At 36.6% G+C, this 23138-nt stretch overlaps 1 protein-coding gene across 19 annotated transcripts in view; it reads right to left on the bottom strand.

Annotated features, from left to right (window-relative positions):
• SORBS2 (sorbin and SH3 domain containing 2) overlaps positions 1–23138 on the bottom strand; it is a 154907-nt gene that overhangs the window by 40186 nt on the left and 91583 nt on the right. For all 19 annotated transcript variants that reach the window (XM_027636304.1, XM_027636305.1, XM_027636306.1 and 16 more), the window contains 6 exons: positions 17966–18110; positions 15486–15661; positions 9546–9612; positions 8421–8465; positions 7059–7245; positions 3929–4043 (listed from right to left, as the gene is read on the bottom strand). In XM_027636304.1, the coding sequence (XP_027492105.1) occupies positions 3929–4043; positions 7059–7245; positions 8421–8465; positions 9546–9612; positions 15486–15661; positions 17966–18110 (735 nt within the window). The remainder of the gene's footprint in view (positions 1–3928; positions 4044–7058; positions 7246–8420; positions 8466–9545; positions 9613–15485; positions 15662–17965; positions 18111–23138) is intronic.

The following is a 23138-nucleotide window of genomic DNA, read 5'->3' as shown; positions in this document are numbered from 1 at the left end:
GTAAAACTTACTCCATGCACACAAGTCCTAATTTAATTCACAGCTTAAACCGCAGAGGGCAGCAAACAAAAAGAAACTGAGCACTAAAGTCCGCAAATTCCCTGCTGCCTGGCAGTTCTAGAAAGGACTCTGCATTCCCTGTTCTACTCAGATCAATACACAGGCAATTGATTTTGTTTGGTTTTCGGATTCTGTTTTGCTGATGGACCTTTTTCTATTATCTCCTCTTCTAAGAGACTTGAATCCCTTTGCCTTAAAAACTGCAGTTGGCTTAGTCTCACAAAATATCTCCCAAACTACTGGAATAGGAGGCAAAAGCAACAAAGGAAAATTCGTTTTTATGACTTGTCAGTCAAACCAAGTCATGTTCCAACACTATCCTTCATCTAGTCATTTAGTAATATTTTGATTACTTGTTGAAAATATGCTACCTAAGACCACCAAGTAACTTCACTCCTTTTGCATGAGATGGTCAACACAACACTGCATCAGCATACTCGAACATAGAAGAACATGGTCCTTGAAAAACATTACATCTGCAGTGTCACATGAAGCTTTGCTTGTGCTTGATTTGATACGCACAAATAGACATTCACAGGTAACAACTGAAAGTGTGCATTTAAACTTGTGAGTTAAATGGTTCTTATATGAATGGTCAAATCAATATTTTGCATTTGCAAATTCAGACACCACACTGAAGCCTATTTAGAACAATGGGCTGAGATGCTTATTGTCAATTTGATTTTGTCATTTTATTACCTCTAAAGAGTTTGCTTTTGCCTTTTTTTTTTGGACTACTTTTAAATAGCTCCAAGTCTACTACTGGATTGACTTAGTCTCTCCATATTTTTATGAAAAGAAGTATTTTTTTAATGACATATTAAAACTTACCAAGCAGAATATTCTGATAATCAGCTTAAGATGTCAAAAGCAATCAAACTCACATATTATAAAGAAAATGTTGAATTTTTCACTATTGGAAAAACCAAACCAAACTAAAACCCAACAGAAGTACAAGCCAAGTCTATTTTTTGGTCTTTGACAAAACATTAATTTTTTTAATTTATTCTGATCAGTAGAAAATTTGTATACTGAACAAACATTAAAAAATCTAGAACTAAAATTTAACCTTTCGGTTTTATCAGACTAGCATGTGTACTTCTATGCTTAGACTAAAACACCTGATGAAACAGAGGCAACTATTGCTTGTATCAATTTTATGAAGTCTTTTTTTACAGCAACACTATGATTCTTCCTTACATGCTCTACCGTGGAAATAGAGAAATGTACATATATGAAGGAATTCTTCTCAGATACAAGGTAAAAACTAATAAATAATAAAATTTAACTTCATGTTCATGGGAGTAGAATTAAGTTATTACACCACCATACACTTATTTACAGAAGTTAAACATGCATTTTAGGAAACAAATCCATGGTTTGGATGACATTAGAGAAAAATAACATTTAATTGAATTGCAGACATTGGAGATGGAAATATACATCAAAACAAGTTATGTACCACCTTACCAGTGTTATAATATTAGAAGAAATAGTAATGTTTTCTGGGCTTATTGAAATAGGAAAAAAAGGAACTTCGTCACCATGTCTTGTAAGACTATTTAATGCCTTAATATCACTTACTTTTACCTGTAATCTCAAAAGACTAATCCCAAGCTTTTACTTTTTGTTGCTGTTTTATACTCTTACATACACAAGTATAAAAGTTCAAATTATGGAAGAAAACACATTAACTCCCTGTTTCATGGCAGAAGGTTGCTACATGGTACAGCAGTTTGAAATTACACTCATCCTTTTTTACCCATAACAAAATTAGTCAGTTATCTCTAATCAATCTATCCATTTAATGTTTATTACTAGGTCAATTTTTTAGATTTATTATTTCTCACATTCTTTTGATCAATGAGGATCTGCTGAATAATATTTCCCACTAAATTTCGCATTGAATCTCAATTTCTTATATTGTTCCCATGTTTCTAATCTCCACATTAATTACAACTGATTCCAATCTAGTACCTACATCAAAAAAGATAGTGCTGATCTTTCAAACCTCACCGTCTTGTTTATTATGATATAAGCTAGCTGTAAATATTTTATATTTCAATAGATTATTTTGACATCAAAACTGAAATGTTGTGGACGTGGAAATTAACTTATTTCAGAAAAAAACTTAGGATTTGGAGTGTTATAAAAACTCCCTTTGATTTTGTGTTTTTGACAAAACTAATAAAGTAACTAATTCAGTTCAGATACTATAAATGTCCATCTTGTGCAATACTAATGAACAGTATTTATTTGACATTCCATGTTTTAATACTTTCAGTAACATCAGAACAAATTTTCAGACATTAGAAATCAAATCTTTTGAGATTATCAAGATGGAAGACTTAAGCAACACTGACACAGTTGAGAATTTGGACTTTTCATCTGAATTTGGAACCAATGTACTGTTTTGAGATGTTAGCTTTTCCTACACACACAGAGAAAAATCTTCTGACCTGCTCTGCTGATCATTCTGTAAGTTATTAGTTTTGCTTTCTATATCCCATTCAATGAACACAGGGGAAGCAAGTGCTTTAGTGAAACCAAGTATTTTGTTTTTGTAACATGGTTCAAAGAAAGTATCGAAATACATAAAGCTAAAGAGCATCTTTATCAACAGTGGAAATTCCATATTGATAAAACTGCCTGATAAAATGCCTTTTAAATAAAATTATTTGTTACATTCATCTGCACAACAGATATTAAACTCCATTTAATTATATTGATTCATTAGCAGTTCCTATAGAAATTCCAATTTTCTCTTTGAAAAATGTATCAGTTCTTCGAGAACTTAATTTCACAGAAAAAGAGTTTGGTGTTTTTCTAGCTAACAAAAATCAGACTACTGCAAAGACCACAAAAACAGAGGAAAAGGTGTTTCTCACTGTTGACATACTACATATTCTGAAATTCAATTATTTCCCTAATTTAATTTAAACTGGCAAAATAAATTCAGTGAACAAGCATGTAATACCTAAGCAAATAATAATCCAGTGCCGATTACATAAACCTCTTTTTTAAAACTGGACTCTCTCAACCACCTCAACCTCAGAGTAAAAGACAAAGAAAAGAAACTATTGCCATTGATACATAACAGTTTTCCTAAAATAAGAAAGTCTTAAGATAGAATAAAGGTAAATTGGAAGGGCTGGGTGAATGTATCTTTCAGGAAATGAAAACCTCCATTGTTATTTTGCAAGCATTAAGCATAGCTTTATCAGACATGCCTGTGAAAAATTCTGTAATTGCAATCATTATTCAGAAAGCAGGAATAAAGGCTTCTAATTATATGTTAATGTACACTCAGTAATCACAGAGTAATTGAGGTTGGAAAGGACCTTCAGAGGTCATCTAGCCCAACCTGCTGTCAAAAGTAGGTCTGATCAGATCAGGTTGCTCAGGGCTGTGTTCAGGTGAGTCCTCTCTGGGCAACCTTGACCAGTATTTGACCAAAATCTCCTTAGATGTACAATTAAGCATACCCTGAAAATGCAAACACTTTATTTCTATGCATTAATTAATCAGTAATAAGAGCAGATAATACTACTGAAAATAAGTGCTGGAGATGCATACCAATTCAAAAAAGCAGTTTCCATTAATTCATACTTCTGCTCATCATCCATGCGATTTGCACAGTGGTGGTTTGTTTTCTTGGAAACACCAGAAGATTTAAGTTTAGCAACTAAGCCAAACCCACATTTTCAACACAACCATCAGATAACAGCAAAGATAAATTGCTGCAAAACTGTATTTGAAAAAGGACCTTCAATATTCCTCTAAGTAGTTATTATTAGTAGTAAGCAATGAAAACATAACCTCTCACCAAATCTCTTACTTAATTACCCGTTTCTCTTATATGTCTTACCGGTCTTTCATGTTCAAGGATTGATGACTTTCCTGGCTCATATTCAAAAATACTTCTTGGTTCAGAACGGAACTTGCGAGTATCTACCTTTCTGTCAGGAGGATCCCAGTCATTTCTAAACAATAAACACAAGCAATTGAGCTAATTTACTGTCATCACCATCTACTTTACAAGTTTGTGCAACAGACACCTGCAAAGCCCAATGAGCTTCAGAATGGTTACTCTTTCCAGATTTCACTTGTGAAATGTCTAGTCTAGTATCCCAATCATCTTAACCAGTTTACAGCAGGTATACTCAGTACAGGAGGAAAAATATCAGAGATGTCTAGCCTTTGTGATCACTCACATTTTTGTTATAACTAGTAGATCAGTTTAAAAACTTCCCTGACATACTGTAACAAAATATCACAGCATTGCATACCACTGCAAATAGCTATACTTGTTTTATGCACTATACTAATATAGGCAAGTGGTAGATATTTTTGGCATCACATAATATGATAATAATTCCATATTGAAAAAAATATAACATTTTCTGAGACCAAAAGACAGTGTGAAAATCTATTAGATGCTCATTATCCTGATCTGTAGTAGAACTGCTCCTGAATATCCTTGCAAGCAGTGTACTGTTTCCCTAGAAACTTGAATAGATAAGCATGAGGAAGAATTTGGCAGTTGACTTTGGAACAGAAATGTATCCATTTTCTCTATAATTACAAATTTGCTTTCAATTTAATAGTGCTAGGCAAAGAATAAAAAGTAACCCATGCTCCGATATTTTTTTCAATCATTTACTATCTTATATTACTAGATACCTATACATTTTTGGGGAGTAGTTAGCTAATTACAGTGAGAGCTACCTTTTCATAGCAGTTTTTGTCATACCTGCCTACATTGTATTTGGAAAACTGTAGCTTACACGTACTTTTATTTAGCTCTGAGTAAAATGACCCACTAGTAACTCAAAGGATGGAGCAAAAGGAAGGGGAAAAATTACCAGCTATTGTCTTATTTACTGTAAGACAGAGTACACACTGATTAAATTTTATCAGTTCTACTGGCCTTTCTGATGTGACCTGACATAATGTGACCTGCCTTAAAAAAATCTATGGGGTAGCTTTTGTTTATAGCATACATGCAAGTGCAATTTCTGGGACATGGACACCTCTATTTATAAAGCACCCTACATTTCAAGGGAAGTAGTTCTACATGGCTCTATTGTTTATATTCACTGAGGAAAAAAATTACTTTCAGAGCAGAAAAGGTATTTTTTGAGAATGAACAGGAAAATGGAAATGTTCTGATCAAGTTGCAATGTACTGCAAGTCACTGAAGAAAAAAGGATGCTACTGAAATTAATTGAAACTCAGTTCACCTAATTTACAGTGTTCAGCCTGTAATCCCGAATAGATTGTATTTTTGAGCCCAAATGTTAATGCAAACCATATCTTTGCTCTCAGCTATACATATGCGATACATATGGACCTAAGCCTCTTATGTGAGATTTCAAATACTCGGGCTTTATAGGCAATTAAAAACTGAATCTACCAACGGCAGGAAAAGAGTGATGAGCTACAGCTTTTGACAGTGGGCAAAGCATAACTAACGTGTTTGGTATCCTCTTGCCTGGAGAACACAGATTTCCACTGCCTTTCTTATCATGCAGGGAAAGACCAAAGGAAGGCTAAAGAGCAAAATTCAATGCTGAGTAGTTATTTTCAATCTCGACAAAAGGAACTGCAACAGGCCTCTGTTTCTGTGAGCAAGGCACTTGGCCTAGCACAGGACGATGACTTATATAACTTCAGAGTTCGAAGTTAAGTAGATTCACATTTTGGTGCCTTGCTAAAAAATCTACACTTCTCTTATGAACTGCTAAGAAAATTCAAACGTCACAGCCTTTGGAAGGCAGCTCAACTCTAACCTTTAGCATTTCCTCTTGACGATCTTTCCTTGGCAACAGGGTAGCCAAAATCAGTAACCATCAAGCAATCTCATCTTCCTCTGCAATATATCTGCTGAATTACATTTTGAATTGCCACTACCTACAAAGTTTTCAAAAAGTCATAGTTATGGTCTTAATTTTAAACACCTAGTATGGTCTTCCCTCATAATATTTTATTCAAACTACTTACTATTTGAAGCTGCTTAATATAATTAAATTTCTACATATAAATACGTTTATAATGTTTGAGCTGAAAAAAATGGGCAAATTCTGTTTTGTTGCTTGAGTGTAACCAAGACAGGTGGGCTTGTAGGCACAAATTAAAGAAAAAAAATGACCCTTTTAATATATTTTATATATATATATATATATACACACACATGCACATACACACATAAATGTATAATAACAATGTTGTATTAACATTCAGTATTAATGAATGTAAATACTAAAGAAAAAGGTTTTTGCTTGAGCTAGTATCCAGAGATATGCTGAAATCTACAGAGTTTGTGTGCAGGTCACTTGCACGGTTTTATCAAAAGGATAAGCACTTATTTCCTGAATTATTAATTATTAACTTTTTCCAGACTGGACTCTAACCACAGGGATCTGGCTTTGTGCAACACATTTGGAGCTGGAAAGCCATGAGAGGCCTGAAATACACTTTTAATCTGTCTACACTATCTTGGTCTACCAAAATGGAGGTTGAAAAAAATGCAGATATAAAATACTTCTGAGCTGTGGGGAAATGTGTGTTGACTGCTACACTTTTACAGTTTTGCTCTTCCTTGACTTTCAATTTATATCATCTTTTCAATCCTTTGTTTTCGCTGCTGGATACACTAAATGGCATCTCCTACTCAGAAACTAACTATTGAAGACAACTGCTAGAGCACAGACTAAAACACAACAAACAAGACAATCCCACTAATAATAACAAAAGTGTTAAATGCTCATGGTCATACCACTTGTAAGAATAAGTACTTCTTCAGCACACTGAAGAAATGACAGCACCATGCATGATGCCCAGACTACAGGTGAAGATTACGCCTCATCACGTGACTGTCCCTTGAATAAAGCTCTTGAAGTCATATTATTCTACAGCTGCTATTTTATCCTTTGTTACATTCTGTAATTGGAATACCATACATACCAAGAACACATTTTGAAAATATGCTAACTTACTTTTCTGGTGTAGACCTTTGCCTCAGACGATGTGGTGGTACTGGAGGTGGCACATGTGGGGGTGGTAAAGGGGACGAGACCTTAAAGGCATCGGAGCTACTGTCAGAAGCGCTTTTAGACAAGGGTCTGTACGTCTGTGTCTTTGCAGCTGGATGTGCCTGAGCAGAGAAGGATGGACTGTAGCTACCTAATATAAAACAAACCCAGAACAGTCATAGCATGAGAATGTGTTCTAAAAAAATGCAACACAGAATGTGTTATAAGAACCCACAGTAACTCAGTAAAGCTGCAAGGTTACAAAATGTGTAAATGCACCTTCAAAAGTATATTGTTGTGTACTATGTAGCCCATTAGAAAACTCTGTACGTATTTCTATATAAAACTACAAACACACAGACAAAGTGCAGTATAGTTAAAATAAATTCATTATTAATTTGACTGGAAGAGAAGTTAATGGGTGTATATATCCATCCTCCACAACTGTTAATGACAGCCTGTAATTAAGCCCCAGGCTCATCCTGTCAGGAAGAGAAGTGGCAGGAAACACACCTTTTTTTCATTGTTTTAATGATTAGTTAGTCTGGGACAATGAGGCAATAGCATATCTTGAAGAGGAACACAAGAGTACAAAGAGATGTCAAACCACTGACTCACAACAAGTGCTCTCAACAGCACGGAAAAAGGCACTACAGAGAGCATGTCAAAAATCGAACTGGAAAAATTCTGAATGGCATTTTTGCAGAAGGCACTATGGATTTTTTGCACATAGTCTATTCATGCTTTCATTTTTGTTTATTTTTGTAAGTAATTTTACCATATGGTTATAATCCTCTGAAAGACACAATGATTTTATATCTTAGATGAATGTCTTTTCTTGAAGCTAAATAACATTCACGCCAGTGCCAATAGCAAAAATGGTCAAGATCATAAAAGAGAATCAGTTTTATTAGGCATTCTTACTGCATATTTTTAAGGTGTTTCCATTATGTCCTTTTTATCCTTTCATGTCAGTAATTAGCATTTGCATTTTCACACAGTAGTTCCCTTTCCATTTTCACAAGGAAAGGCTGTGTTACTCACAATCACTAGTGAAAAATAAATGCAATGTAATCAAGAAACTACAGTATTACAGTGTTTTCCATCTGCAGTGAGAGGCCCACAGCTGCAATTAATTTCTGTGGTAAGAATTAAACTAAAATTAAACTTGTTTCATTTGCGGGAAAAAGGCATGAACAACTGAGATCAAACAAGACAATAAAATGTGTTTCTATAAGCATTATAAAAGCAAGCATGAAGAGTTATCTATCCCATTACTTGCTGACATTAACAAAAGACTAATTTTGAACAGGGAATAATTCCTACCAGTACCGTATGCATATGCAGTATTATAAAAGTCTGCGTCGTCATCTACAAAAAGAAATACATACATTACAGTAGTGCCACACACGTCAGTCTATCCCAGAAATGCAGTTTTGTTTTTGCAAAAACAGACAGAAGATCAGAGGCACTGAAGCACTGTATTTCTTTTCCTCATCTCATAAGTGTTTTCGGAAGACTCTCTCTCTCCCCATTATACTTACCATAGGTTGTTTTTACCATCTTATTGCTAGAATGGCATCTTCTGGTCATGTTACCCACATTGCATACTTACTAAGTTAAAACCAAATTGCAAGTTATAGATTTTTTTTTTGTTCTTTTCCCTTCCCCAAGCTCAATTTCTTCGTTTTGTCAGCTTTCCTCTGCTAGAGACTGTTAATTGTCGTTCCTATCACAAAAATCAAGCCCAAATATCTACGATGTGACTAGTGTTCAAAATAGGTCTTGTAAGCCAACATTTTCCTGCCTACATTTCTTATTCTCCCACTAACAGTCTGTGTAACCATACTGAATGTTAATTCTGCCTCAGACAAACGAAGTCTTCTTCCTTCTGGAGGTGTAATAAGCATAGTTGGCATTTATAGAGTTTCTTGACATCCTTGGTGACAACCATGATAAAGGACATTAACTTTAAAGATACCAATGTCACCAAAGTTCCATTTCAGCAAAACCAAGTAAGATATTCTAGGAAAACAATTAAATTCAAGCCCAAAATTTATCCCCAAACCAGCCTGTGCTGTTCTAGCACTGGAGCTCTCCAAAAGGAGATTTACACTGGCCAACTTCTCATCCCTAAAACTGGACATGAGGATCACTTCACTGAGCTCCCCAGTGAGATGGTAATCATGCTGGTTGCATACCTATCCTAATAACTTTAATTTTATTTAGTTCTAGGAATAAAATAAACCCATTAGAAATTGTCAGCCTACACCAGAGGAAAATAGCTCTCTCCACAGTAAAAACTATCACTGAATTTATGAATTAGATTTGATTCATTATCTGACGCTTGGTGAACTCTTGTATTTTCACATAGCAGACAATCAAAATGCAGAAAAATGCATATTTTAGTATGAATGAAAAATCATCTAGACAAAACAAAAACATACTCACCAGGTTTATGAACCATATGGATTTGCTTGAACATTGTCTTGTACCAATCCTTTGGCCTGTCAACTGTCTAAAGAAAATACAGTTTTAACAATTAACAACAAAATCAAAATACCTGTGTGTACAGATATGAGCAGACATTTAATGCTATTCTGGACAGAAAGTCTATTATATTTTGTTCTCTGTTTATTATAATAATTTTCACACTATGTATTTCAAATGGTGTATTTATGCTTTTCATCTAGGAATTCCTGTAACAAATTCTGGAAGACACTGAAGACCGAGTCAGTCTTGGACTCTGACCTTGGGAGGGTACAATGGTTAGGAACATAGGAATTAATATCAACATCAACAGTCTTAGTGCCCTATATGACAAGGATGAATGCTAGATTCTTTACAGGAAAATAAAAACACCTCAGCAATTATGATTACAAGCACGTAAGAAGGGCTTCTTTTGAACTCCTGGCAATTTTCAGCTTAAATCACCTTCAAAATCTAATTGTTAAATAATGCAGAAAGACTCTGGAATGCTACTGAAAAAAGAATTAAGATCACACTATATTTAAGAGTTAATGTTTGGATTGTAAACGAAGAGTAGTCCTTTTATCGGTTTTAAATGCCCTTTCCAGACAACTTATTTTTTATTTATTTTTCTGTTTCAATAATCACTCATTAAATGATACTTATCCTTACTTTTGCAAACTAAGTAATTCCGAAATTCCCAAATTCTGTTCATATCAACATCTGCTTGTGCTTCTTTTCATCTCTCACCCTTCTGCATTTTCTGTTTTGCAGTCATTTTCTTTGAGGTAGGATGATAATATTTCAGAAAAGAATTAACTCAAAGGCAAATATGTTTTCAGTATTTTTCTCCTTAAATTTTACTTGTCTCTCAGTAGCCAGAAAAGCAAGTACTTTAATGCAGAGAATCAGAGAATGCTTTGGGTTGGACAGGACCTTAAAGGTCATCTAGTTCCAACCCCCCTGCCATGGGCAGGGACACCATTCACTAGACCAGGTTGGTCAGAGCTCCATCCAGCCTGGCCTTGAACACCTTCAGGGATGGGGCATTCGCAGCTTCTCTGGGCAACAAAAATCCTCAACTCCCCCCCAAAGCCAACCAAACAAAAAATACAAAATTATTTTCAAACCTCATGGTGCACAGGGATAATTCAAAAGACCCCTCTCAGAGTGCATTATCTTGCAGCAGCTAACACTAAATCTGCAATCACTTTGCCCACTCCTCTTTACCTTGAAAAGTGAAAATCTACAAATTCTTTCCTACAGAATACTGGACAGATCTGAAAGTGATCACCTGGCTCCATGTCATCTTTACTAAATCACACTTTTACCCTAAATACTTGTTACAGCTACTATACATAATGCATCTGTTTTGTTAACAGTGGTGAGCTCTTACTATTAAGGGACTAGGCAAAAATGCTCCCATATTTTGAGGACTCAATATAAGTTCTCATAAAATTGCTATTAAATAACATTTTAGAAGTGTATAAAACAAGAGCTGACAGTCAGTTGAAGAACTGGGAAATCTGCTGGGTAAGAAAAAAATTTAAGCGGGATTATGCTTTTTATAGACCTGCTTGCAAGATAGAGATGAAGGAGATACAGCTTTGTCTCAAGATAGGTCCCTTCCTCACCAATATTGCTGAGTTCTGCCAAGAGTAAGATATTCAGAAGTGGATTTGGACCATTTTAACTTGTTTCCCTAAAGGTATTAAACATCTATACTAGTGGAACTCTGGTAAGAGTAATTTAGCTGGATTTGAAACAAGTATACTGTTTGGTGCTCCAGGATCATATATACTCAAAAGTTTACAAGGAAGTCCAGGAGGTCTGAAGGAATTCACACTGATGGGTGCAACCTCCATGCTACTCCTCATTTCCCACAGCAACAGAAACCTGCAACAAATAGTCCCACGACATTGCAACTGCCTTTCTGATTGTATTGGGCCAAGAAGAGTCTTTCAATCAGCAGAAGGTGAATAGATAGCAAACAGTGCATAAATACTACTACTATGCCCCTACTGTTTGTCAAGTCACAAAGGTGCATCGATATCTCTTTGTTGGATCCTTGTCAAATATACAAGAGGCTCCCACATAGCGATCAGGTATGGAGAAGCTCCCACATGACCAGAGAAGAAGGTGTCCCAGCACCTTTCTGGACATTTGAATATTTCTTTCTCTCATCATCTCCCTCCCATCCCTCTCCTTGGGGTTTCAAGCCTCAGCCAATAATTTGTCTTTAAATTATAAGGCAGATAGGATTACTTAAGAAATACATTAATTTTGAAGTACATTTTCTCAATTTATATTCACTAATCCCACACACCAGCATTGTTTGAGAAATTAACAGTATTCACAATGCACCAAGCCATTCAGATGCCATCCTGCTTTGCATACATTATAGCTGATGCAATTAAATATTGGAACATGGTACCATCATATATGAAAAAACAATCAGCCAAATAGCATGAAGAGGAGATACGGAGTAACTGCAGTTGGTTCTTAGGAGAGTCTGTAATTACTGTGGTATTGTAATTATCCATCAGAAAATATGCAATTAAAGGAGGCATTTATGACTTTCACTGCAACTTTGGTGGTTTTGTTTGGTTTGGTTTGGTTTGGCTTTTTCCCAAGCTGAAATACTACATCACTAAGTATAAAAAAGAAACGTGGTAGGACTTTATTATTTTTTTTTTCATTCTTAGTAAATAGAGGCCTTTTCAGTCTACAGATTAATTTTGACAGTTCACAGAATCACAGGACAGAATATGTTGAGCTGGAAGGGACCCACAAAGCAATCATTTTGGATAAACTAAAACAGCACAGTCTTACTGCTTTCCTTGAATCTGTTTTTCCCTTAACCTAGGACCGTGTTGGTAGTAAACTCTGGTGGTGTGTAAGGTCCTAAAGAGCACAGTTGCCTGTCTCAAACACTGCCAAGGCCACAGAAGGAACTTGCCATAAGATAAGACACCACAGTAGGAACTTGAGACAAACACAGAAAGGAAGTGCTAATTCCAGGCCCGGCAGAGGTGAGGTCTGGTTAGCACATCCTAGTTAACCCATCAGGAGAAAAATTCCCACTGTGGCAAACTGGGGGAAAGGAAGCAACAGCTCATACACATATCACCTCAAGTTATGAGAATAGCATGTGTGACCATCCTGTGGATAACCCGGAACTTGGACTGTATAAAGGAGGTACCCCCAGAAGAACAACTCTGGGACCTCCACCACCAAGAAGCCCAGGGTGAAGAAGGACCAACGGGATGCTGCTGGATCCATGGGTGGTGACTCTGCTGTGCTTGATCTCTCTCTCTCTTCTCTCTCTTATTCCCTCCCCCCTCCCACTCTTTTCTATTTCTTTCTATCTCTCTACCTCACATTTACTGTCACATATAATCCGTAACATTGATATCAGCACATGGTCTTGTTTGCACCTTAATTCATGCAGAGGCATCTCTCATTAATTGGATCATAACATGGTGTCATTTGACTGAATGCTTTTCTGAGCGAAGAGCATCTTACCCTCTCTTTTCTGAAGACTTCATTTTTAATTTTACCTTCTCTGGGGCAGGGCTTGGCACAGCGGCAGAACTTAACAATGATCTGAATTTTCAGATTTGCACTTCCCAGACCTGGCAGGAGCTGAAGTGGTATAGAAGGAACATGCTAACATGGGATGAGCATTCTGAGAGAATGGAAAGCTTTATAGGAGTCATTTCTCTCTCAGCAGCTTTGGAGGTTCGGAGAGGTTCGGAGAGGAGATCACTCTGTTTTCCTTGGCTAAACAGCTGTCACAGACTATGTTCTGAGAGTAGAAACAGACTTGTAGGAGATAACCACAGCTTGAAAAACTGCTCTGCTTCTGAAAAGCCATCAAAGTCTGGAATACAGATTCTCTTGAGTTCTTATTTACATGTTTAACTTTGAGCAGCATAGCATTTTGGAACACACTGTGTGTGTGTTACCTATCACCATGAATCTGCATTTACTGCCTTTTTTGATACACTGTTGCCATTTTTTGCAAGGATCGAAGAATAAGAAACTTTTAAACCGCATGAAATGATAAATTCAACTAATTTGAAAACTTATTTCTCTCTCCAGATGGAGTGAGGTTAAACTTTCTGGGAGAAGATTCCTATTTGGATTACTCACTGACCTTGGAGAAAGAGAGGGTGATTTATCCTACCTTCTCCTATTCATGGAAAACGCAGTTTTAGCATTTTGCAAGGCACAGCATATTTGAGTCTTTTGCTGACAGCTATACCAAGTTTGTTCTTGCACGATTGGGGTACACAGGGTCAAATACACTTGGATACATTTAAAAAGTAATCTCAAATCAGTATCTTGAAAACAATTTTACTACCAGCTAAGTCTTAAGGAAGTAGAATAAGGACACAAAATGCCATATCAGACACACACACACACACATGCTACCATAATCTTTTAACTTATATCTCACTGTGAGAATTATTTCTGTAACACTGAGATTACAGGCTATAAGATATTTCAAAACTGAAACATAACAAAACCCAGCAAATCCAGTGGAAAAATGACGTACTTCAAATTGCATTATATTTTCAGGAGAAAAGCTGAGAGACTCAGATCATACAACCTGAAAGTTAAATATAGGTTGGAAGATTGCTGACTCGGTTAGGCACACTTAAGGGGGACTTCTGTTATAATCTCACATAATCAGTACCCACTCTTTTAGAAAAATCTACTATTTAAAAAGTACAAAACCAATTACTATATCCATTATAAATCATAGGGACCATTTACTTAAAAAGGGGGCAGGAAGCTAGAGCATTTTGCAAAGAAATTTCTTCATTTTTAAAAGATTCTGATCTTATTACATTTTACGCCAAAATAAAGCAAGAAATGCCAGAATTTCCCCCACATTCTTAAAAAAATTGTCCCGATCTTACCACTTATTCTGATTTTTTCCTATTGCTTTTCTCCATCAATTTCTGATTTTCCCCCTAATTTTTCAATCCAGTGAAGCAGTTCTTGGCAATACAACACAGCCCCATATGTCAGTATTGGCAGAGAGTACATATCCAACAGCTGCTACATCCTTGCACCTCACAAAGACTTCACCTGCAAGGGCTCTGCTGCTTTCATCCTGGCTCCCACTCTTCTTACTCTTTCTCCGTACAGCAGTTCCTCTCTGGCTGGGAAGGCCAGTAAGCACTTCCTTCACAGACCTAGTGCAGCTGCCACTGTGCTCTCTGGAGCAGCCAGAAGAGGCTGCCCTGACAGCAGAGTGGAAAGAATGCTTCAGCATAGTGAAAACAAAACTCTTCAGTTTGACATCCTGGGACCACTCAAGCAGTGACTAGCGGCAGATGATCAAATTGGGCTAGTTACAATGAAAGGGCTTCCACGCTATTCGTTTATGTGCCACTCAAGGGTACAATGATTATTTATTGCACTCCCACGAAAATGCTACTCAGATTACTTTCAGAACAAAACTGTTCATTTCCGTGCTACCCTGATGACACAAGAACCACTGCCCAAGAAATGCAGAAGCATAATATTTTTACATACACACACACACACACATATGAATATATGAATACTTGCATACACACACACATACATATATACAGTATGTATAAACTTTATGTTAGAAATAACAAAACAAATGCAATCATTATGTATCTCCAAAAGGCAAGAACTAAAACAGAAGAAAGACACAAAATTTTGGCTACTTCTAATTAAAACTAGAAACATGAGGTTGTCTAATTATGCTCCCATCAGCATTCTCCTTTTCTGTCAACACACAATATTATATTCATGAGCTCGCTGATTACGCACACTGTATTCCACATTATATAAGAGTGAAAGAATGTGAAAAACCCATTACCAACAATCAGTTCATTGTATGAGTTCATACACAGATTTCCCAGAATTTCCTACCGTTCTAATTGCTGTAGGGATTCCAGATTCATCTACCGGGCCAATCCCTGCATAATGTGGAGCTTTAATTACTGTGATTTTTTTTTCTTCTTCTGAGGTTCTACAGATTGGTATTGTACTGGTGGTGGTGCTGCTGCCAACATTCTGAACATGCTGTGAGTATGTCTCTGTGGACTCTGTAAAGATAACATGACAGAATATCATGTGATGACACAATAATCATATTTGGTAGTTAAAACACACTTCCCCATTTCAGTATGCTGTACAAAGGCTGACAACCTTTATCACATACATATACAACATTTTTAAAAGAAATATCATCTTAACTAGGGCTTTGCCCTACTTAGTATTCCATTAATAAAATTATAAATTTATACAATGACCAGACAGGCTATTCAACTCAGATCTTATTAGATTAGAAGTACTTTTTCACAACATCTTGCTCACAAAAAAGAGAAACCCCCCCCCCCCAAAAGGCAGCAGAATCTATTGAGAAAGGCGCAGCAGCCTTTCTCTTATAAATCAAACTCTTGCACCTTTCCTTGGAAACTAGTGACATAATTTCAAAACTTCCACTCCCCCACGTTTAGCAAACTATAGAAAATAGCTGCCCTGCAAGTATATCAAACAGCCCTGCACAAGAAGTTATGCGATATGTGCTTAGAAACATTAAGTTTTGATGTATGAATATTTGTAAGAAATAAATTTATGTTGATATGTTTATGTGCCTCTACATATAATCCATAAAAATGGACTTGAATAACTTGGCACCTGTAGAGCAATCTGATGATCCACCTACAGTGATTCAGGTGAACTGTGCAGGCTGCTACTGGTTTGTAGTGACTTGCAATATTTCTACCCTTCTCCTTCATATCTACCCTTATAATTAATGAAATTAATATCTCACTATTACCATGTCCTTCTAAAATTCAGAGTAATTTATTTGACAAAAAAACACCTCAGTGCTGGGATGTGACATGAAAATTTGTACTGCTGCAGATTATGCACTTCTTTCCTGTATACAGCAAGAAGAGCCCTACTCCTCAGGCAGCAGGTTTCAGTAAATTAGTGGGCTGCTGTGACAAAGCCTCTACTCTGCAAGAGCAGGTACAATGAGACATTTCCACTGCAGGATAAATGAATGCACGGAGTAAAAATATACATTCTAACACCAGTGGTAACAACTACAATTGCCTTTCACGTGACATTAACATCCACTGATTATTCTAAAGAAAAATAAATTAATTGTAATATGAATCAACAAAAGGAGGTCTGGTGACTGAAAGCTCTAATTTTAAATTCAGTATTTCTGCTCACTACCACTGCAGAGCTGGATTTGGCATGGCTGTTTCAGCTACTTACTCAAGTCTGAAATCCTGTAAATAATCCAGTGCTCCACATATATGGCGAGGGGCAACTCTGTGTGGCAAATGTCTAGATATTCAGAACTTTTTCCCAAAAAGCATGATGTTAAATTTAGAAAACATTTTGGATTTGATCCTTCATTCTTCATAGGTCTCAAACTGAGGCCATCAGGGGGATTTTTACATGAGTAAGGAGAATTAAATCAGGCTGTTACTGTGCAACACTGAACTTCAGCATCGTGCAAGAGTGAAAGTTATGGGAAAATACACATTTCATGTGTATCCAACCATACTGATAAGGCCTTATATCGTCAGACTGGGAGCAGTCAAAAAATCTAGAATTCTGGGATGTGGAGAAATCCACGTATACAGTTTTTGTACTTATCATGATGATGATAGCAGCATTTGTCTAAGCTGTAAATTTCAGAGTGAGAACTGTCACCTAATTGTCCTGCAAGCACAACAAAAAAAAAACCTCTAGGATCACATTCAAATTATTTTGCATGTATAATCTTATCTGAATATGCAAAACACTGGTAGAAAAAGCAGCAAGCAAATGACTCTTCTGGCAAAACTCGATTATACTGGCAAAGAGCCTTTAAGCCTTTCTAAGGCTGATAATGTTTGGTTTGGTTTTTTTTGTTTAGTCTTTTTTTAAAATAACAATGTCCTAAAAAAATACACAAACAAATTTTAGATTGACATGGTTTTAGGTATTCAAAAGCCCAGAGCCCCGCCTTTATTGGCAGTATTTCTACTGGAGATTATGGAAGTTGTGGGGAGGACCAATGTACAAAGCTGGTCCTTGGGTTTCTTAAGGCAAAATCTGAAGGGGCTGTACAGGCTGAGCTATTTTGATAGATTCCCTTTTCTCAGTAAAGCTAGCAGAAAGTTGGCAAGAGGTTACACTCACACACCTAATAGCAACTCCAGTTCAGGATCACTACTGTATCTAACAATAAATGCTATTATTTTTTGCATTTATTTCCCAAGGTAGATGAATAGACAATACCTTCATTATGGATGTGAAGCACTCCACAACTGTTTGCAGTCTTTGCCACATGAATTGGAATATGCTGTGTAATGTATAAAGCAAATATTCTGTGTGAGGCTTACCCATCATCCTGCCATGCTGCATGATAACAATGTTGGAATTGAGCGAAGCTGGTGGAGAGTAAGCTGAAGAAGGGGAAAAAGGCCTTTGAAAGTGACTCACTGGGCTGGCAGCAGTGCCAGAATTCCCATTCACTGTGATCTGAGCCTGAGAGAGACAAAATAATAACCCATTAAACTACACACAAAGCCCTCTGACTGCCATCCCAAAGAAAGAGTGATGCAAGACTGTCGTCCACGCAACAATTACCAGTTGTCAGGTACATAGCCATAATGGTATCTGCATTCACTGAAACACAAAACTTATCACAAAGGGAGCAGAATGTGTTCCTTATATACCTTGTACCACCCCTCTCCTCTCCTTGTATGTGCTGTCTCTGACACATGCTGTCATAGGAAGGTGACAGAAAGATCACAGTCAGGGCAATGAAGATGGCACAAACAAAGTTTGCAGAGGTCTGAGAGCAATATAAAATGAAGATGGCAGTAAAAGTTCCTCTTGTGTGAACAAAGGCTGTCTGCCAGTGATCCTTAATGCACATGCTCAAGCACTATTGATATTTATGGGAACTTCTGTGTAGACTGAAGGGAAAAGGCCCATTAGGACTAGCTAAAAAGAGTGAAAGTTACTTTAAACAATGGAAGTCAGCTGGAGTGACTATGGGATGCTGATATGTAACCTATCACAAAAAAAATAAACAACAACAATAAAAAAATGAAGCAACCCACAACCACAAAACAACAGAACAAAATCAAATACATAAAATGGGAAAGCTAAGTAAACTGGCAATAAAGCAGCAAGCACCAAAAGCCATTTAGGCTTTAGTCACAAGAGGTACCTCAGAATCCCTGCATCTGGTCTGTAGCACTTTTATGAGGAGTATTGCAAGAATTAAAACTGAGATATTGAGAAAGCACTGAATGAAATAAGAGGGTAGTGAATATTTCAGCAGAAGAAGGACGAAAGCTCTCTGTAACATCTCTGTTAATGTAGAACTCTTATTTAAATCTGAATAAATTTAGAACAATGTAGCAGCCAGCAGCCAAACTCTGCTCAATTTTATATAACAAAAGAACTGAAAATGTAAACAAGAGACTATCTGAAGCAGCAAAGTATAAGGAAAAAATGTATCAAAAGGCATTTTTTTTTTAAATATGAAAATAAAATGGTTCATGACCTTTTGTATACATTTGTATTTTGGAGATTACTGATTTGAAATTTTTAACATCTTGGCCTCCCATAGCAAAGAAAGTAAAACAATTTCTGGGTCATATGCAGACATCATGTGAACTCCTAGATACATTCAGGGGTTTTAAGGATGCCTTTTTTCAGAAGTGACCTGGAAAGTTTCTGCTGTGGTGATGTCTCCATTGAAACTTTTGTGTTTACATGTTTCTTCTCTTAATGAAGTCTAGAACCAAAATGTAAACTAAGTTGTCTTTTCTCACACGATTCTCCCCTCAAAAAAAACCCTTGAAGCTGTTAGAAAAGCTACATAACCTCAAACATAGCATTTCAAGAGGTATGAAGGCATGTTTTCAGACCAGGTTTCAAGATGAGGCCAGTCATCTCTCCCCTGCTGCAGGGGTTCACCCATTTTCTTTTCCTATATATTGTGTTTTTGAGAAAGCTTGTTTCTAGGAAAGGCAGGGAACAACTATGTGCAGAGCCTTATGCCTTCTCAATCATTTACTATGGTTTTTGTTTTTCTGAGCATAACTAGTGCAAGTTCTTTATAGATTGGAAAATCACTCCTATGAATTTCTGTAATTAAAATTCGAGATATTCCTGTGAAGGACTTTACCAAATAGCTCAGTTAGATAGTAAGGCTCACTAAGTAGTACACAACATTACGAAAACAGGACCCATAAAAGCAGTTGACGGACAAGAGTCATAAATGTGGCATGTTCATATATAATATTTTTGGGTTTGCTTCTAAAGGCTTTAGAGAGGATCTCAGTTCAGCTATGACTTCTTAGTTCCTAAGGACTTTCTCTCTGAGGAAAGTTTCTGTGAAGGTGGCTATTCAATTTGTTTATCTGATGCATCTTGCACTGTTGATAGGGTTAGCTGCAAAAGATAGTTCTGCAAAGTTTCAAAGGCTTTTCCTTCTGTTGGAATAATTTGGAAGTTACTGACATTTCAGTCTGAGAATGTGACGCTTTAGTTCCAGGTGACAGAGCTTATTCCCAGATCTTGAAAGGAAGTGAAATCCTTTAAGATGCCTATTCATGAATTAGACCTTTTACTTTCCTAGGTAATCTACTTTGTGGGAAAATAAGACAATACAGAAAAAAACCTACTTCACCAAAATGCACCTATTTTCCAACTTTCTGGGAAGATAATCCTAATGTTTCATGATGTTCCTTTCCCTAGGCACCTCCATTAATTTTTTTCTCCAGTATACATAACCTGTCCTTCACTGCTAGTAGAGAGCCACCTACTTCTGCTGCTAGATAATCAAGCTCTTGTAAAGATTCCTCTTAGGTATCAGGTTTAAAATTTCTGTAGGTTGCCTGAGCATTAGAAAGAGCAGCTCTCTGGATTTCTGAATTAGAACAGAGAAAAGCATCCATCTGGGACTGGATCTGCTTTCTAACTTTCCCTCTGTTGAGACAGGTAACGAGGAGAAAGAGGTCCCATTACGGATGTCTGAGCAGTTCTGTGCAAGAATGCTACACAGCACACCACTGACTTCAAGACACTGAATTAGGCTAAAATCTTCAGGATCAATTCTTGAACATCAAAACAGTTGCAGAACTTTGGAAGAGGTAAAAATCTAATGTGTACAAGTTTCCATTAGATTCCATAATTTCAAACTACATAAACAAAAAGAACCCATGAAAAGTACAGGGAAAACGTCTGTAACTGGAATAGAATCAGAAAAAATAGTTTCCAAAACCAGCTGTTCTCTCGTTTTAACTCCAATTCTAAGCACAAGTCCAAATAAGAATCACAATTCTCATACTTCAGGTTTTCAAAGAATCTGTGATCTGTGACTAAAGGTATTGCAAATTAACCACAGATTTATGTTTGGCTCTGCCTTTTGCTTGGAATATTTTGCAATTTTGCTGATTCAGCTCTTCCTGATACTGCTGCTTCTTCTTAGAAGAGTTGGTTTAAAACTTTTTTGCCTAAGCTCTCATTAAGAAACTCAACAGTAAAGAAACATCCCCAGTGTGGACAGAAAAGTCTTTGAAAGTGGGTACAGTGCTGGATGGTCCAATCCTATATTACTTTTATCATTCTCTCAGTGGTTTTCATCTAAAAAATCAACAACAATCTCCTTTGAGAATGAAGATCATTACAGGAGCAGAGCCACTAGCAACATATATGTGTGTGCTACCAGCTTCCCCACCATTTTGTCATTTCATGAATGCATTTATAGCCATCTGGCCCTCCTCTACAGAGGGTGGGAGATGAAGACTTTCTATACTGCAGAGTTGGGTCTTGCCAGCAGTTTAATTTCTGTGGGGCTCTTCGGACGTAGGGCTTTTTGTGGATTTGGTGGGAGATTCATCCTTTCAGTTTATCAGTGGTGAACAACTGTTATGCTCATCCCTGCCATGTCTACAAGACAAAGTGGTAGTCAGATCTGATTATTAAATAACCTTCTACAGGGAGACTACACAAAAAAGGAAAGAAGGACCAAGCATTTGCTTTAGCTTGCAAAAAATGGTGCTCAAAGAAAACAAATAGAGGTAGTTATTTTAGAAGTAGGCTAGAAGAAAATATAAATGTTCCATGCTTCCCATAGCTCGTAAATGGTCATGCAGTGACTGTGTCTGACCAGTCTGTACTAATAATGGTATCTTTGGTTACAACTACTGGGTTGTATACTGATTCTAAAAAAAATAAAATGGTTTCAGAGCTGTATTACAAGAGTTGGGAATTACAGTTTTTACATGTCTCCTATTAATATTACTTTTTTAGCAGCATCCAGAGCACTGACAACAGATCATTGACTTTCCAGGTGACTACGTGAAAGGTTGGGCTCAAAATACTTTTTGTAAAATAAATATGAAGCTTTAAAAATATATGCACTGTTTGTTCTTTTCAGACTTGAAAATTACAGTATGCTGAAGCATTTGTACAAAGTTTGAAGACTGGTGTGACCCAATAAAACTTTGGATTCAGAACATCTCTCTGTTTTGCAATTCAGCAACAAATTGCTCAATTTAAATGAAGGCTTTGTTCTGACTCATTTTAATCATGTGGATAATCTCAAAAGAAATCAGAAGTGATCTGGATTTGACCCAAATTCCATATCTTCTTTCTACACATATAAGAGTGTACCGAGATACAGAAAAGGGAATGTACATGAAGTGTTTAACTGCATACTGGTTTTTCTCCTTGACTTAACAAAGAGAAGAGGACAACTGGGTAATACAAGACTATTTATGAAGTTCAGTCCTATAAGAAAATGTGCTTAGGAGAATAAAAGGTTAGTTAGGGGAGAGAAAATCAGTTTCATGCAATCAGTGGTCACAGCTGGGGAAAAAACTGCATTAAATGTTGCCAACATTTACTGTGAATTTACAAATTACATTACTGATATCTGTATCTCAGTATAAACCAAAAATGGTGGTAGCCCAAAGGCTACAAACATATACAAATATGCAAGTCAGTATATTGCTAACAGTATTTTAAATAAATCTCTTCAAACTGTACTTGCTTGCTTTTGATGCATTTGGAACAGATATTTATTGAACTTATCTTCTTTTACTTTAAGCAATGTGCTTGATACACCTTAGCTGACCACACAAGTGTGTGACAACTTAATATAATTTCCTACTACCAAATCTGATATGCCAATAATTTTTTTTAAACAACTGTTGCAAAACACTGTCAGACTGCATACATGGAAAACTACTAACAAAATACTTGTATGTGTAACAGGATAACAGACAAGTTCGAATTTTGTTCCCCTTTGACAACCTGTTTGAACAAAATGGATGAGGAAAAAAGGAAGCATAATTACATGAGAAGTGGCAGCAGTGTTGGTTAAGGTGGTGCCATCTGACACAGCAGACATCTGGCTCAAGGTTGGGGAAGGTGTTTCAGAGCAGTCAGTAGTATCATAGCTACAAGTCTGCAGCTCATCTAGAATGGCTGTGGAGGACTCACTCACTGTGCGGGAGGAGCACTCACTCATGGCAGAATCTGTGCTTACAG

Source organism: Corapipo altera, unplaced genomic scaffold, assembly GCF_003945725.1.
Source record: "Corapipo altera isolate COAL_440 unplaced genomic scaffold, ASM394572v1 22b, whole genome shotgun sequence".
In the NCBI taxonomy this organism is placed as follows: domain Eukaryota; kingdom Metazoa; phylum Chordata; class Aves; order Passeriformes; family Pipridae; genus Corapipo; species Corapipo altera.
This window is presented reverse-complemented; position numbering and strand designations above follow the sequence as displayed.